Source organism: Toxorhynchites rutilus, chromosome 2 (assembly GCF_029784135.1).
Source record: "Toxorhynchites rutilus septentrionalis strain SRP chromosome 2, ASM2978413v1, whole genome shotgun sequence".
NCBI classification, from domain to species: Eukaryota; Metazoa; Arthropoda; class Insecta; order Diptera; family Culicidae; genus Toxorhynchites; species Toxorhynchites rutilus.
Genome location: NC_073745.1, coordinates 309,033,544 through 309,049,800, shown reverse-complemented (window position 1 = coordinate 309,049,800; position 16,257 = coordinate 309,033,544). Strand labels below are relative to the sequence as shown.

Genomic DNA, 16,257 nt, shown 5'->3' with positions numbered 1-16,257 from the left:
GCGTCCCACTTTTACCCCAGAGCCTTGATTTATTTAAAGGACATGTTTCGACCCGTATGCTGGATATACATATAAGAAAAGTTGAGGAAAGGAGTTGTTGAGGAATATTAACATTATCTTTATTCAATTTAGATTATCAACAAATGCAAAGATGCGTGTGCATCGGTCGGGGTAACACTGAGAACTAACTCTTGCTTCGTTTTTCGCCGGGGGGTATGCCAATCGTCCCACATACATTCCAACTATCAACTACTATGGTTTCAATGATACGAATGTTTCTTTTGGATGACATAAGAAAACCACGAGAAAAGAAGTTGCATTAAACGGATTATGTTTATTGAGCGTTATTACAAATCCAGTTCAACTTTTAACACTTTTTGAGCATTTCATTTTTTCTACCATCAAGACTGCATCTCTCTGGGTGTCAACCAAAATCTTCGAGTTTCTAGCCTCGTTCGTGCTTTTAGAAGAAAATCCTCTCTCTCCAATGAAGCATTGCCATGCGATAGGTTCAGAACTTTTTTCACAAACAAGGTCAAAACTGGAAGCTCCTTCTGCGACTGAGCGATAATTTCTATCCAAGAGTTAGGCAATCTTTGATCTTTTATTTGATATGCAGATTATATAATTTCAGCAGAAGACGTTGGACACAATTGTCCATACTTATTCTTTATTTTATGTGCACAAACGCCGGGCAAATGTTGTTTATCGACGAATACTTCCAAGCATAACTCCGTCCGTTTCATCGCTATATCTGGAAAGTTGATAATCACATCCGGTTTAAAACACGTTAGGTGCGATATGTCAAAGGGGATTGTATGAACAATTTCTTTAAAAATCCACAGTAGAACTCACGATATCTGGTATGAAATATTAGGACACCTTCATCGAATTTTGCGGAATTCCTTGCTTGTTGATTGCGGATTTCGTTGCAAATCCAATTATAATACTTCCAGGTAACAGTAGAATGGTTTTTGTGAGGTGATTTAGATTTCACTTTCAGTCGTTCGGATTTCATAATTTTCTCCATAATACTTCACAAGTCCCGCTAGGTCATCGAAAACGAAAGGAACCATCGGTGCCTCTGTCTGACATTCACGCAAAAACTATTTAACTATCGATGCTGCCGTAACACAAAAAATCAATTTTAGTTCCAGCAGCCTATATTCCATAGCATGTGCGACAATCTCATACATGTTTGACCGGAAAACTGATGCAAAACTTCGTTTAATGTTTGGATGGCTTTCCTTAAGTTTATTCTTCTCTTGTTTCCGACAGGTTTTTTTGAAAAACAAAGATTCACACTGCTTAGAAAAATGTAATGCGCTAAAACACATGCAGTAACTTATTAGAGAGCCGAAAAAAACACTGCGCAAAAAAAATCCCGACTTCGTGGAACAATTCTCGCAGTTTTAAGATTTCCATTTTACACCCAATCTTCTTGTCTTACGTAAAAAAATTCCATTGAAATTTTTTTTTTTCGCATTTCTGAATTTTAGAAACAAATATTTTTGAATTTTGAGACCCTCCAATCTCTTCTAACTGTTGTTAAAACGCATTTGTAAGGGTTTTATTTATAATTTTAATTTTTCCAGAATTTCTCCAGCATTGCTTGATGAAAAAAATATCAGCGAAATTAAATGAAATTAAATTATAATTTTGAGACCCAATACAGTTTTTTAAAATATACTTGCGGGTATTTTCCCATTTGTGATTTTTTTCGAATTTTGAGAACATTTCTCGACATAATTTAACATATTTTTTGGGAGTTCAAATATTCTTCTCAATTTGACACCTAGTTCTACCCTAATTTATACTCGAGCATGTTTTTGTGTTTCAATATTTATGATATTTTTAGAACTTTAAAAACATAGCACGGTAACAAATTTATTTTATATTTTTTGGCATGTCGAAATTTTTATTTTTTTTTTAAATTTTGAGACTCAGTGTTTGTATGTGTTTTTTTTTCAAAATTCAGCTTTTCTTTTTTTTTTTGAAATCTGTATCTTTATTGTTTTTGCATCGACATCTGATCTAGCTGTCGAATCGTTCAATTTTCGTTACTCTTATCTTAGTCATGAAATTAATTCGTTTTCTTGTATTTACTCGATTAAAAATTTCAATTTAAAAATTTAAAATTAAATTTAATTAATAATTTCAATTTCAATGAAAATTTTAAAAAATCACAGAGAAATATAAATTAGAGCAGTAATGGGGTCTTACAATTCCTCCTTTTTTCAAATTTTTAGATACTAAAAGAATATTTACAAAATATCAAATATTTTTGTACCGTGCAATAATCTGAAAATTCGGGAAAACACGTACGAACACATTCAAATAAAAAAAATAGAGAAGAAATGTCAAGATCCAAAACAAAAAAAAAGATATGAAGAGTTGTAAAAACAAAAAAAATAAAACAATAAAAATAAAAAAAGAAAACAGCAAGCGCCTACGTCTCACTGACAAATTTTGAGAATCTCTGTAGAATTATTATGGAACTCGCTTTCGCGGATCATCCGCTCGCGGATAATTGGGGTTCCACTGTATTAGAGCAGTACTAAATTTCAAAATTGAAAAAAATCAAAATTTCTTAATTAAAAAAAATCGATGTTTTTTTTTGATGATATTTCACGGTGATTAACTAATTTTGTCATCTCCTTATTTCAAAGCAATTTAAATGGCGTGAAAAAAAAAGAAAAAAATTATCGTTTTCCACCATTGCTAAAAATACATAAATTATTTAGACCTTTCCCCATTGTGCTAGTGATTTGTTTCGGGGCTCTTGAAGGGAAAAAAATGAGTTTTGAGTTATCTAAAATTTAATGTTGATTTTATTTTCTTAACACCCAAAAACATGTTTCATAAAACCAATAGTTTCCGAGCTAAATTTTTTTTATGGATAAACATTGGAAAATTCGCTTAAAAAATAAAGTTTTTCCCGAATATATATATTTGTTTCTTTTTTTAATTACTATTTTTTATTTTATTTATATTCAGAGCATGTATTATTCTATTAATTTCAGAGAGCAGGACTAGGAACCCATTTTGGAAGATTTCTTTTTTGTAATAGTTCCAGAAATATTTAATATCGAGTTATTCTTAAAAAAATACTAAAATTAAGGTAAAATTCAAGTGTCTGACGTCTATCAAAAATCTAAGAACAATAAAAAATATGAAAAACTCAAATTCAAAATGTCAAAATGTTAAATCTTGAATCCATAAGCCTAAAATCGAAAAAACTGGATTCTTAGAAATCTAAAACCTAATGTCGAAAAACATCAATCTAGTAACAAAAAATCCAATATCTATGACCCAAATGTCTTAAGATGTGATTCATACATCGTGAATCAGTGTTAAAATATATGATATATTTAAGAATTCACGACGCGATAAGTCATGAAATATATCGTGATCGATATGAAAAAGAATCATGCAATAGGGATGAAACATGTATCCAAAATGTGAACCAAATTCGACGAATTTACACTTTTAATTACTTCCCTCTATTTACCGCATTCTCCGGATATGATTACCATAACTATTTGCAGATCTTAACAGATCACTTCTATGAAATAAATTTAATAAAGACTTTGCCGAAACGAGAGCGTTATCTTAGACTAAAATTGATGGTTCTGCTTGAGAATTGCTGTTTTATTACTCTTTTCCGAACATATCAAATGATGTGGTGCATGTTTTTTTTGCGACAAAAAATGATCACGAAATCGCGCGTCAAAAAGGCTGCCTAGCCACCAAGGTTTATTTTATGAGAATGTCCTAACATTCGAACACACTAACAATACGATTTGCACACTTGAATACAAATTTCTAAAATGAAAATGAAAGAAAAATGCGAAAAAGTAACCACAAACCGTGATTTGGGCGAGACAGTTTGACCTTCCCAGTGTGAATTCGTCTCTCATGACAACCATCCAATGAGCTAGTGTGAAAAACTCGTGAATACTTTTTCTTATGATGGTGGATAGAGAGTACCAATTTTTTTCTAACCTACACGATCGTCAAAAATGTCAAAAATTGCCAAACGCGCACAGCATGCAATCGCGTGCTCAGCTCCACATGTTTGATGTAGATCATCATTACGAAATTGAGTGCGAAGCTATTGCTTCCGATTTCACGAAAACTCGACTTGTTCGTGAAAACGCGCGTGAAATTCTGCTACTGAATCCCAACCAAATCAACGCACGCCATCAGCTCAGAACGAACAAAAAAAAACCTCTCGGTTGCGGGCAAAGAAAAGGAAGCGTGAAAATGTGAACGACCATGGAGGCCACTGTCACCGCCTCCGCCCATCACCACCAAATACTTTCTGCCATCCTATGTGGACACCACAAAAATAACTCTCTCTGGATGTAGGAAGTGAGATTTTAGCCTGGAGACACAGTTTAGACAACGCTAAAACCAAACAGTCATTTGTGTGTTTCTTCGGGATAGAACATTATTGCAGATTCGACGACCTTCTTTGTGTCCGAGATATGGCCGATTGTTCCAGTCCGAACCACAACAAACAAAACAAAAATCATAACAAAGGATCCGCTACAAACGAGGGACATGCGCATGACAAACACTTGGCCGGAAGGACAAATGCCTGCTTTGTGGGCGCCAAAATGAAGAAGAGGGGAGAACAAGCCCCAACAAACTTTGCTTGTCGTCCTCTCGATGATTCTGGCCCTAGTCAAAACAAAGAAAACCTCTTTGTTCCATAGCACAAGCAAAAGGGTAATCGGAGGGTTGAATGGAGTCACGATAACGAATTATATCGGGGAAAATGAAGGAAGATTTGTGTCGATGACACTACGACGCAATTCACGACGCAACAGGAATGACACAGACAAGACTAAAACGTTTCTTGATGACTGTTTGTTGAGCATATAATTAAATCGGCATCCAGAAAAATGCGGTTGATTTTTAACAGGAAAAAAGCTCAAAGTTGAGACGGGAGATTCTGGAGAGCGGAAGCAAAAATTGAGTTTCAATTAATACGTAATATTTGATATATTCGTTGAGATCAAATGGATAATTATGTGTAACAATCGATCCAGTTTTTCTTCCAGAAATGTATCAAACTCAATTATTCCGTTTCACGATTCTCTGGAATCTGTGAGGAAATCATACCAACCAGCTTACAGAGATTCCCTGGACTAATCTGATCATTCCTAGTGACGGTTTTTGAATGTTGGATAGGCATAACCGGAAAGACGTAGTTCCAGTACTCTCTCACTTCCTTTTGGTCATTCTTCTTCTTGGTTTGTTTCATTGAGGCTTTGTACTTAAACTTTTCATTCACCCGAAATATGTTAGTGCTGATAATGATGGACACCATCGTTGACACCGCCAACTGGTTGCTAGCTGAGCGACTGCCGAGTCGTAATTTCACAGAGATTTCGCAGACCCTCGTAGTGCGGGCAACTACACAATTTGCAGTGGTCGCAGAGTAGATGGGAAAGTCCTCGGTTGAATCCGTGTGAGACCGAGCAGTGATCGGACCTCAGTCTGGACATGATACGTTGTTCTCTCATATGTTTCACGTCATTAAACCTGGCAATCGTGGTGCGAAAGGAGTTGGTGATCCACAGCATGACATAATTTAACGGCACCTCCCTCTTGGTTTGAATATTATAATATTTGTTTCTTGCATTTCATTATAAATAATTTCAGTAATTCCAGTATAAAAACTTTGCTAATTCAGTACGGAGTGTATTGATGAAAATCTATCTCGATTTCTTGTCAAATGTGAATGTATATTGAAAATATGCATGGAATTAATTTGATACTGCTGTGAATGAACCCGTTTTGACTCGAACATTTCTTAATAGAAAAGAAAGATGTTTGCATCAATTGGTAGGAAATATTTCTACGCATCTATCACAATGAATAAAATGTTATTTTCATGAGATAAACAATTGAATAACTGTGAAATGTCCTCTAAACGCCCTAACTGACACGTTTTGATTGGCCCGATTTACGGTTTCCCCAACACAGACTTCAAAATCAATGTGCTTGAGGGAATCCGCTTTGCAAATACATGTAAGTCGGGGGTATTTTTGTTCCCACCGAGATGTGTTTCCCTAACACGAACTTCAAAACAAAGGTGCCTGGAATGACCGGAATATGTTTCCCTAACACGTACTTCTAAACTGAGGAGCCTAAGAAAATCGTCATTCCAGATACTAGGGGCGAATGAACTTTCAAGTTTGAAGCCTCTATAGTATGAAAAGTAGAAATTTAAGTTGTTGATTCATACAAGCCGCATGTTTTTTTGTTGCACTCCGGAGTATGTTGTCCTAACACGGATTACAAAAACGGGTACACCTGAACTAGCGTTGTCAAAAAGCATTTCATTTTCGGCAGAAACCATGCCATTTCGTGCCTTGAAGCGTCAAATGGGCAAATAAAATCATCTGTTCCCCAACCCTTTAAAATGTTTGTATGTATGGAAGAAGACATCTCTTTCTTTTTTCTTTTTTCATCTTTTTTAGGATTGCACCCAAAACAAAAGTCCAAACGACGTCAACGGGGATCGAACCAAGGCCGGCTGGAATGCAAGGCTGTTTTACACGACCACACTATCCACACTATCCACACAGCTAATGATGCTGTTGAGTTAATGCGTGATGTGGCAACGTATGCAGAAAGCTTATTTGTCTTTTGTTTCGCTCGCTCGTATTAATGTATTAATCTGTACCATATTTATATTATATGGTACAGCTTACCAGTATTTGAGAATCATGGCATTTTCAGTTATGTTTAGGCTCATTTAATGTTATAAATCGGGATGACGAAACCTGAGCTAAAAATCAATTTTGGGTGTACGAACACAACGCTTTGGCTCGGTTATTCGAGACTGCATTGGAAGGTATGGCTTCATATCATCTGCTCACTGAATTTCTAAGCATACCGTTTGATGATTAGGCAAAATACTGACAACAATTTGCTGCGATAACGTCGATTGATTCAACATTGCGTTGCGATTGCTAGAAATCAGCCAATTATTACCGTCGTTTACCTAAACTCCTACTCATGATGGTCCGGTAGAGCCGTAGAGCCGAATACCTGATCTCGTGGAGACGGTGTTTTTCAGCAATGATGGCCTTGAAGTGCTCAATTGCATTTCGAGAGACCAATTTGCGATTTTCTTATTAGAAGCAGGGCTTGGAAATATTGAGCTTGTTAAGTAATATTGAAAATATATTTTTATCAGTGTAACGCGTTTATTTCGCTTGTCGGTGCTGCTGTCATTCATTCGAAGGCAAACAAATTTACAACTGTGTTCATTCATATTCATTCTGTGCTTTCTGAGCTTTCCGTAACGCTCGGGTTATGAGAATTCATTAACATTTATTCATTGCCATTGAATTGTCAGGAATGTTGTGACTGTTCATTTTCAATATCCCGATATGTGTGTGATTTTCTCATTGAGTCAGTGCCTTGCTTATTCAGTTATTTTTGAAGTTACTCCGAAAGGGCAACGCAAATCGGTGGCGCAAGCGGAAATGCCAACAAAATAAAAAGATCTGCATGCACACTCACAGCTAAGGATTGCATAGGCGAGGAAGCATTCTGCAGAATCGATCCGAGTAGCGAATGCAAACTTCGTCAGCCAAAGCTGGATGTTGGCAATTTCATCCGCTAATCAGATAGCCCAGTTTGATCTGTTTGCAAAAGGAAGTTCAAAATATCCCCTTTGCGGTTGTGTCTTGGACACCAGCATTTTATGTTCGTGTTTTCGGAGTTTGAGTCAAAAATTAAATGTTTGAAATTTGAGTCAAGCCGGTATTTTTTAAATTGGAATTGGAGTCTTTTGAAGCATTTCTGACAAGTGGAATTGGGATTGCATATTTACTATGTAAAATGAAAGCATTTTAACTGAGACGGAAACCTTGCATGCTTGAACAATTTAATTTCTTGTCACTATTATGAGCATTCTGTACTTCGTTATCTTTCTCAACGAATTTCTCCGTTTCGTCAGTGTCCGAGAACGATGCTGATAGTGAATGAACTGGTATATTAATATCAATGAATGACAATACTAGGGATATTTTTTTGCCCACATTCCGTGAACGCAGAACAGAACGAAAAAGAGAATGAACAAAACTGGACGAATCAACTGTGAGAGGCTTGCTGTGATTGTGAGATTTGGCGTTGGTTCATTTTCGGTATCCCGAATGCAATGATGATCGAATGTGGTCGAAAATTCAACTGAAAAGATTGATCTGATACAGATATTTCCAAGCACTGATTAGAAGTGATATTTTAACCTTTGCGGTCGTTTGTCCGCTCTCAGCCACCACAGCAAGGAATGATACTAAATACATTACTTCTAAACGAATTTTAATGTTTAGTAAACTTTTTCACGAATGTATACGGTGTTTCTAGGAATAATAAGTAACGGTACTCGGTATAAACAAAATATTACCAGCATGGTAAGACAAGAGAATCTCTTTCAAGGGAAATTAATTCCGACCACAAGTGGTTAATATTGTACCTCCCTCATATATACTCGGCCATAAGAACACGATAGGAAAATGTGTATTCTTCCAATTTTTCATAATTGAAATCATTTATGGGTTAGGAAACCGTAATGTATAAATCACCGAAAAGAATGTTCGATATAGATTGGAATGCAAAAATCCTCAAAATTCATTCATAGCTAAAATAAATATTAACGGTAAAACTATTTCATAGAAAACCGTGACCAGTTTTCTGATTTGGCACCATTACTGAAAGACGTAGTCTTATGTCAAAAAAAGGTAATGATTTAATATTCATATTTTCATATCGATATTTTCATTTTTATTCACTAATGTCGACGGAGTTAGCCCTAATTATCGGATTGAATGTATTTAATAGATTTTTAACCTGTTAAACCCACTAGACAACTAACTAATGTGTAGATGTGTAATGTGTTATTGTCATCTGATGTTTCCTAAGTTCCTTAAGTTTTTGTGATTGTTACACATACAAAATAAAAACGGACCAGACGGGCCAACAAAAAGAGCCTGGTGGACCGCAAGTTGAGTATAGCTGCTATGGTTCGTCAAAATTAGATTTTTTTTTTTTTGAAAATCGAAAAATCACCCAAAGAAATCCCAAAAAATCACCCATGAAATTGGGATTTAAAAGAAAAACATTGATGCCAAATGTCTCAAAATTGCATAAAACGAGATTCACTGTTATCTTGAAAAAAAAAACTTGTCTAGAATTTACTTTTCGGCACTCGGAGGATTTCCCGTCTGAAAAATCGGATTTTTTTTTAAAGATAACAATAAATCTCGACGTTCGGCATCAAAAAATTTTGTGTTGATAAACCCAACTTCAAAAACGAAAAATCAACGAATTGCTATTTTTTCACTTTTGTTACAAATGCAACGAAGTTGCGATGCCCAGCCTACTAAACGGTATTCTAACAGCACAGAAAATTGATCAGCAATTTGAGCTCAATATTGTCCATTCCCATTCCATTGTCAATATTTCATTGTTCGAACGGACACGTACAGTAATTTGTTATTTTTTAGTGCTACTAAAATGCGTATTTGTGATTTGCGGAATATACGTATGAACGATTCCAGAGCGATATTTTCATTATGAATTTATTTTTCGTCATGAAATTCATTCTGAGGTCAATGTAATGGAGACGAATGGATAAGGATCCGAGGCGGGCCAAAGAAGCCGAGGTGACAAAATCAGAAATGGTTGAGCAATAACAGGCACGGAACGACATGACCAGGACTCTGAGATGGAAGAAGCGCTAACAATAACACCGTGATCATATCGAAATGGAAGTGCTATCCCGTGCCACTGATACTCGAAAGGTCTACGAGAAAGTGCGGATTAACCGCAATAGTAAGTTCCACAGTAATTCTGTATAGTTTGCCAAAATTTGTCAGTGAGAAGTAGACCCTTGCTCTTTTATTTTGGTCATGGCTTTCAGATTATCTGACCCCTGGTGTACTTGACCTTGCACAGATGGATAGTTTAATGATTCCTATATCGATAAAATATAGTTTTTTGCTGAACTATCTTTGTTTCCTGCATGCACCTCATTTTTAGTCGTTGATCGCGTAAACCGCGATTTTCGTTATTCGCGATTACGTTGTCAGATTATTTCGCGGATAATCGGGGTTCGACTGTATTTTTATGCATGTACATGCCAGTATAATCACTGTGAATATTACCTTCTCAGAAAATACAATTATTGTATTATCCAGTTATACGAACTTGGGTTTTAAAGGCTAATATCCAATTAGATTCGATGACAACTAAGTGGAAGTCACAAAAAATTGCGCTAAATGTGTTGTGTTGATCGAACTTAAAAAAATAATCAATCGCTACGGCAGCATATGTTGTTTACAACACTCGCTCACCCCAGTAACCCAGCAGCAATGGTTCAAACTCACCTGGTGCAGTGCCGTCAGTCCGTCCACATTGGCAGTGTCGATGTCGGCTCCGGTTTCCAGCAGCCGCGATACTTCCTCCTTGTCGCCGGCGACGCAAGCCGCCAGGAAGATACATCCGGACGAGAATTTGATTCGCCTCAGCGAGGGACTCTTCGGGACGCCACTGTGCTTGTTCGTTTCCGATTCTTCCCAGCGCTTGAGCTGTTCGGCCCGCTTGAACAGGGCCGACGAGCTCCGGTTGTCCATCGACATTGTTTGCTGTTATCTGGACGGGCGGCGGCGGCGGAGGCTGCAGTCGCTGCTATTGTTGGAGAATTATTGGTTGGATCTCGATGCTCCTCTCCTCCACTAACCGAGCAATCTTGACGGGTTTTACTTCTCACTTCTTCTTCGAACAACAACACTGAAAAATTATATTTCTTCTTCTCATCGGACGTGTTTTTCTTGATTTTCTTCTTGCTCGCGCTTGCTATTACCGATGGGATTGGATTCTTCTGGTTTCTTCTCAGCGATTTGATTCACACTCTTCGTCGTCGTTTTGCTGGTTATACTACTCAACGCACACTACTAACACACAGATACGCACACCACTATCGCCACCTCTCCTGTTGCTCTGTGAATGGGAAAAACGATCTTTGAGCTCATAGAGTTCGCCGAGACGACGACCATAGAAAAGACTCGATTCGACTCCGTCTCAGAGGAACCGGGTGAAATTGAAATTATGATATTTATTTATACGCGCTCGCGTTGTTGCTGTTGCAAAGCACAGCTTTAATATACGTGCGAACGAATGAGAACCGTTCGACGGTGTGCTACACACAACACAACTGCCCCGCTGCTCTTCTATTTAATTTTTCTTTTTCTCTCTTTTCAGCTTTCGGTTCCACACATTCGCGCACACAACCGCCGTGGAAACGACGAATAAATACGTCGCGGCCGTCGCCGTCGTTATGGCTACAATACAATGATGACGAGCGCGCGCACACACAAACAAGACCCGCAGCACATATCACGCACCACACCACGGCGGGTTAAATTTTCCTGCATCCACTCACACACAACACCACAGCCACACCGTCTATTTTTCGCCGATTGGCGTGTGTTTTATTTTTTCATCTGGCACCGCGAACCAATCTCCTGTTCACCGACTTTGTGTTCCACAGAATCCGGCAATTTTCCGGGGCAATACACTGCTACTGGGAAAGCATTCCACGGACTGAACAGACAGCGAGCGCAATTTTGTTGTTTTTTTTGTTGTGCTTCGTTATTGCGAGCGCGATCTGCTGTGTGCACTTGATTCTTCGTGAAACTCGCGCTTTGGTTTTGTAAAGGTCCTATGGCGGATAAGCGCACATGTCAGAAGAGTGAATGAATGTTTGAATAAAAATAAAAACATTTTTGAAGCATTGTTTCAAATACATTAGAATCTAAGGGGTTTTGAGTTTGACGTTTCACCATTTGTTTACATTTGTAAATTCGCAATTTTCAGTGATTCCTATAGGAAAAATAATGAATAATAAAAAAATATTTGCTCATAGAAGTAAACGAATCTTTGTCTTTAAAGTCATGATTCAATTCCCTTTTCAGTTTTTTCTAGATCAGAATATTTGAATCCTTAGTGTGCTATCAGATGGTGAAAAGCTGAGACGACCCAGCCCACGAGGCTGAGTCTCAAAAATAAAGAATAAAAAAAAAAGATGGTCAAAAGTATGAAAAGTACACAGTGTGTCAAATAAGTCCCAAAACTCAATCTATACCCAACCTCCAATTCCCCATCGGTGTGACGTTTTTATAATAGTTTTGTTCAGCTATATGCCTAATAATACCTGAACTATTCGTCATCCTATCCAACTCTTGTTCAGCCAATATTGTTCGTTAAATACAGTTTAAAGTCCATAAGAAAACATAAGATACGGTGAAATCTCAACTCAAAAGTATCTAGAAAGTAGGGGTTGCATTACCGAACCAAAATTTCAATAACCGGTTATTCGGTAATGAAAATTACATTACCGGTAAAACCGATACAAAAATTATTGGAATAAACCATTTTCTTTAAGAAACGGCTTTTATTGATAATGATTAGTTCACAAGAAAACATTTTGCAAGTTTTTGCTACTTAGTTTGCTGGTTGAAGTAATACTTAGGGACACAAATAATGTTAATTTGGTCGTCTTCTAATCTAGATCGAATCTCATTGACGAAATTCCCAGAAGAGGAAAAAGCTCGTCCAGAGTCCATTGATACATTGTAACATTGTATACCCTACGAAGAGAGCATCGAATACCATTGCCATGTATTTATCTCTGATGCCCACTGTACGAAAACTCTTGTCTGAGAGTTTTTATCAATCCGTTTATAGACGTTGAGCTTATGCTGGACGTTGATACCTTTGTATGATCCAATCATCGTTCAAGTGTTTCCTTGATGCTCAACTATTCTGCAGACTTTGCATCGTCCAGTGGATTTTCCCTCCTGTTGTCCAACTACTGAATCAATATCATATTCGTCAAATTTCATTAATCAGGGGGTCTTCGTAGCCACTTGGTTACGCGTTCGCTTACTAAGCGATCGATCGTGAGTTCAAACTCAGGGCCCTCAATTGACCATCTTTGTGTTGTTATAGAATAACTACGTCCACGCAACCATCATCAGCTATGGAGATCGATCCACGGTGGAACAAAGATCGATTCATCCATACAACTGCTCTGCTCTGCAAGAAACATCGGGCTGCTGTTCTATAAATAACCCAACAATGATCAATATCAACTGTCTCCGCTGTCCGGTCTGCTGAACAATGGAAGAACAGATAGAATATCCTTACGCCTAAATGGCTACTACAGTGTAATTTACCATAATGTAATGGAGCAGAAAACCTAACGCCTAAATGGCTACTACTTCTACTGTGTAATTTACAATTTATAGAAACATAAACATATGTACATATACACGATAAAAACCCGGCTCTGTTACAGATAAAATGCTAATGAGCCTGATAAATAAATAAATGGAATAAAAAAAAAATTTCATCAAGTCACGAACGATTTCAAATGCCTGCTTGATCAATGCTGTCCGTGACGTTTGATAGAAAACGCCAAAGTCATTATTAATTGTGTCACGACCACGAGCAGAATGATTATTCATATACGGGAACAAATCTGCATGTACGAAACGTCTTTCTGCAATCCTTCAATCAGAGCTGCAGAACAGCCGATAGCTGTTCTAGCATAAATTGCGTTTCGACGTCAGCTTCATAAAGGGCGCAGTTCTTCCGGCACAGCAGATCAACAGTCACCAGAACTGGAACTAGGTCATCTACCAATTCATTTATCGCTGTCAGTTCTTCATCGCCGAAGTTTATCCTGTGTCTCGTTTTCAGATCGACATGCGATTTTTGAACTGAAGCTCGGAAATCGTAGAATCGGCGCAACATTGCCAGTTGGTTTTTTTGATCTTATTTTGATTCTTGAGTAATATTTCAAAGCGGCATAAAGGCGAATATTATTCTTGGTGTAAACATGGAAATTACCGAAATTACCGGTTATTGATTTGTAAAATTACCGGTATTCGGTAATGAGAAATGGCCCGGTATTACCGGTAAAACCGGTTAACAATTCTTACTAGAAAGTACTTGAACTGCGCTATCAAAGAAGATGATCTTTGTTTGACTGCATTTTTTTCTTTTACCAAAGTGCCATAAATAGAATTCGCTTTTTAGCACCTCTTGATAGTTTTTACAGCTACTAAATGAACCTTGTTTAACTTTTGATAAGCTTTGAAAAAATCTATGAAATGATCGAGATTCAAACTCATGTACAAGCTACCAAGCTAGACCACTTGAAAATGTAATGCCAAGCATTCGAACATAAGCTCAAAAAACCTTTGCAGCAAATGCTGGTTTCAGTAGTCTATCATGTGTTGTACAAAGGCTGATTTGCAGTTGAAGAAACGTTTCCAAATCGTCCAGATAAATATCAATATCCGTAGTGTACGAAAAGGTTTGGAACGCTGCCGAGCACCACCAACCCACATCGAAACGTGCCTCACAGTAGCAGATAGAGACGTCGATTAATCGTTCGATTAATTAAAATGATCGAATATCTGCAATCGAGTTATTTTGTATCGAATAATGAAAAATCTAAATATGAATACACCGAATAATTATCACAGTAATCGCGAATTATGAAAAAAGGAACCTTTTTTTAAAAAAAAGTACAGTGCAAAATTTGTTTAGCCGTTATGGTGCTTTGACGAAATACATCGAATATTCTAAATAATTTACGGTTGAAGCATAAAAATAATCCCCTGGCGGTAGAGACTGGGAAGAGAAATTCAGCGTCTGCAGGAGTAAAAGGCGAAATTGAAGGAGCTGGTCTAAGTTCCCGTACTAAAGTGGTAGTATTCAAATTCAAAGTACCATGGAAAATCTACCATATTTGTGGTCAATGATTCCATGAATATACTTCTTTTGAACTAGTAGTTATAGGGATCAAGCAGAAATTTTCAAACAAATCTGCTATTTCAACAACATTTGATAATCAAATAATTTGGTACAGAAAAAAATGTATATTGGGGCAATAAAAATATTGTGCATCATTTTAATAATTTGCGCTTTTTTCAATCATCCGCAAAAATCATGAAATTCGATGTAACTTTTAAAATTATGACAATTTTTTTATTATCAATGTCTGTTCGTTATTATTACATTCGCTCAATTAATCGAATACTGAAAGACAATTATTCGAATGAATCGAATATTCAAAAATGGCCCCACGATTAATCGATAATCGAATAAACGAAAAATTTAGACATCTCTAGTAGCAGATATGTGTATGAAACCTGTTCAGAGGAAAGTTTTATTAACAAACATTTGTACTTGGCATAGGCAGTAAACTTTCTCCACTTCTAGCTGAAGTTTTTTGAGCGATTTTGATGTAGACCTCCAGAAAGAAAAGCTCCTCCCTCATGTTTGGTGGCACTACGTGGATGACGTTTTTGCTGTTGTGAAAAAGCGCTATCTGCCACTGACTCTTAATTTGTTGAAATCACGACGTAGCTCAATCAAATTCACGATCGAGAAAGAGTCGGGTGGAAAACTCCCTTTCTTGGATCTCATGGTCACAAGAGGACAATACCCTGAAATATGGCATCTACCGAAAACCAACCTCCACGGACATCCGACTCCAACAAACAAGGCTTCGAAGACATTTTTGTTTTATGTTGAAATCTTGATATGGAACTAAGAGCAGGCCTAAAATTGAACCTGTTAACAGTACATGAGAAACTGTTTCTGAAGACATTTTTGTTTGATGTTGAACTCTTAATATGGAACTAAGAACACTTATAAAATTTAAGCTGCTAACAGTACATTGGAAAATGTTACTGAAAAAAATTCTCACCAAGTTTTGAAGCAAGCCAGAATCCGCCGAATTTAACCTGAACATTGCAATCCGAAAAGGTAAATTCTTCCATATAATGATGCGCCGAGTGATAAATCACAGATGATGCGTATTTTTTGTCTCGAAATCAATGTTGCATCGTCTCATGTTTCATCGAGCTCAGATTTATGATATGAGACAATGCCAAACATAATATGTAACTAATTTTACCGCGTCCTATTTGGACATTCGTGAAACATTCATCTGAATATGATCAAGAAGTTAACCCTCCTGTACTCGCGCGCTAAGTCGTAACTCGTATCCTCTCGCTCGGTGTGACAGACTGTGCGTGTTTCTGTAATATTGCTAATGTGTATTTTTAGGCGTTATTGGTATTTATTCAAAGGAAAAACATAATTGAATGGAAAAATTCCAAAAAATATAGTTTCTTCAACTTCATTCAGTTTCAA

At 37.0% G+C, this 16,257-nt stretch overlaps 1 protein-coding gene across 12 annotated transcripts in view; it reads right to left on the bottom strand.

The window, feature by feature from the left end:
- The window catches only part of LOC129771264 (protein phosphatase 1 regulatory subunit 12A-like), a 173,892-nt gene that overhangs the window by 155,516 nt on the left and 2,119 nt on the right, over positions 1 to 16,257 (bottom strand). For all 12 annotated transcript variants that reach the window (XM_055774747.1, XM_055774748.1, XM_055774737.1 and 9 more), the window contains exon 2: positions 10,413 to 11,025. In XM_055774747.1, the coding sequence (XP_055630722.1) occupies positions 10,413 to 10,664 (252 nt within the window). In that variant the 5' untranslated portion in view covers positions 10,665 to 11,025. The remainder of the gene's footprint in view (positions 1 to 10,412; positions 11,026 to 16,257) is intronic.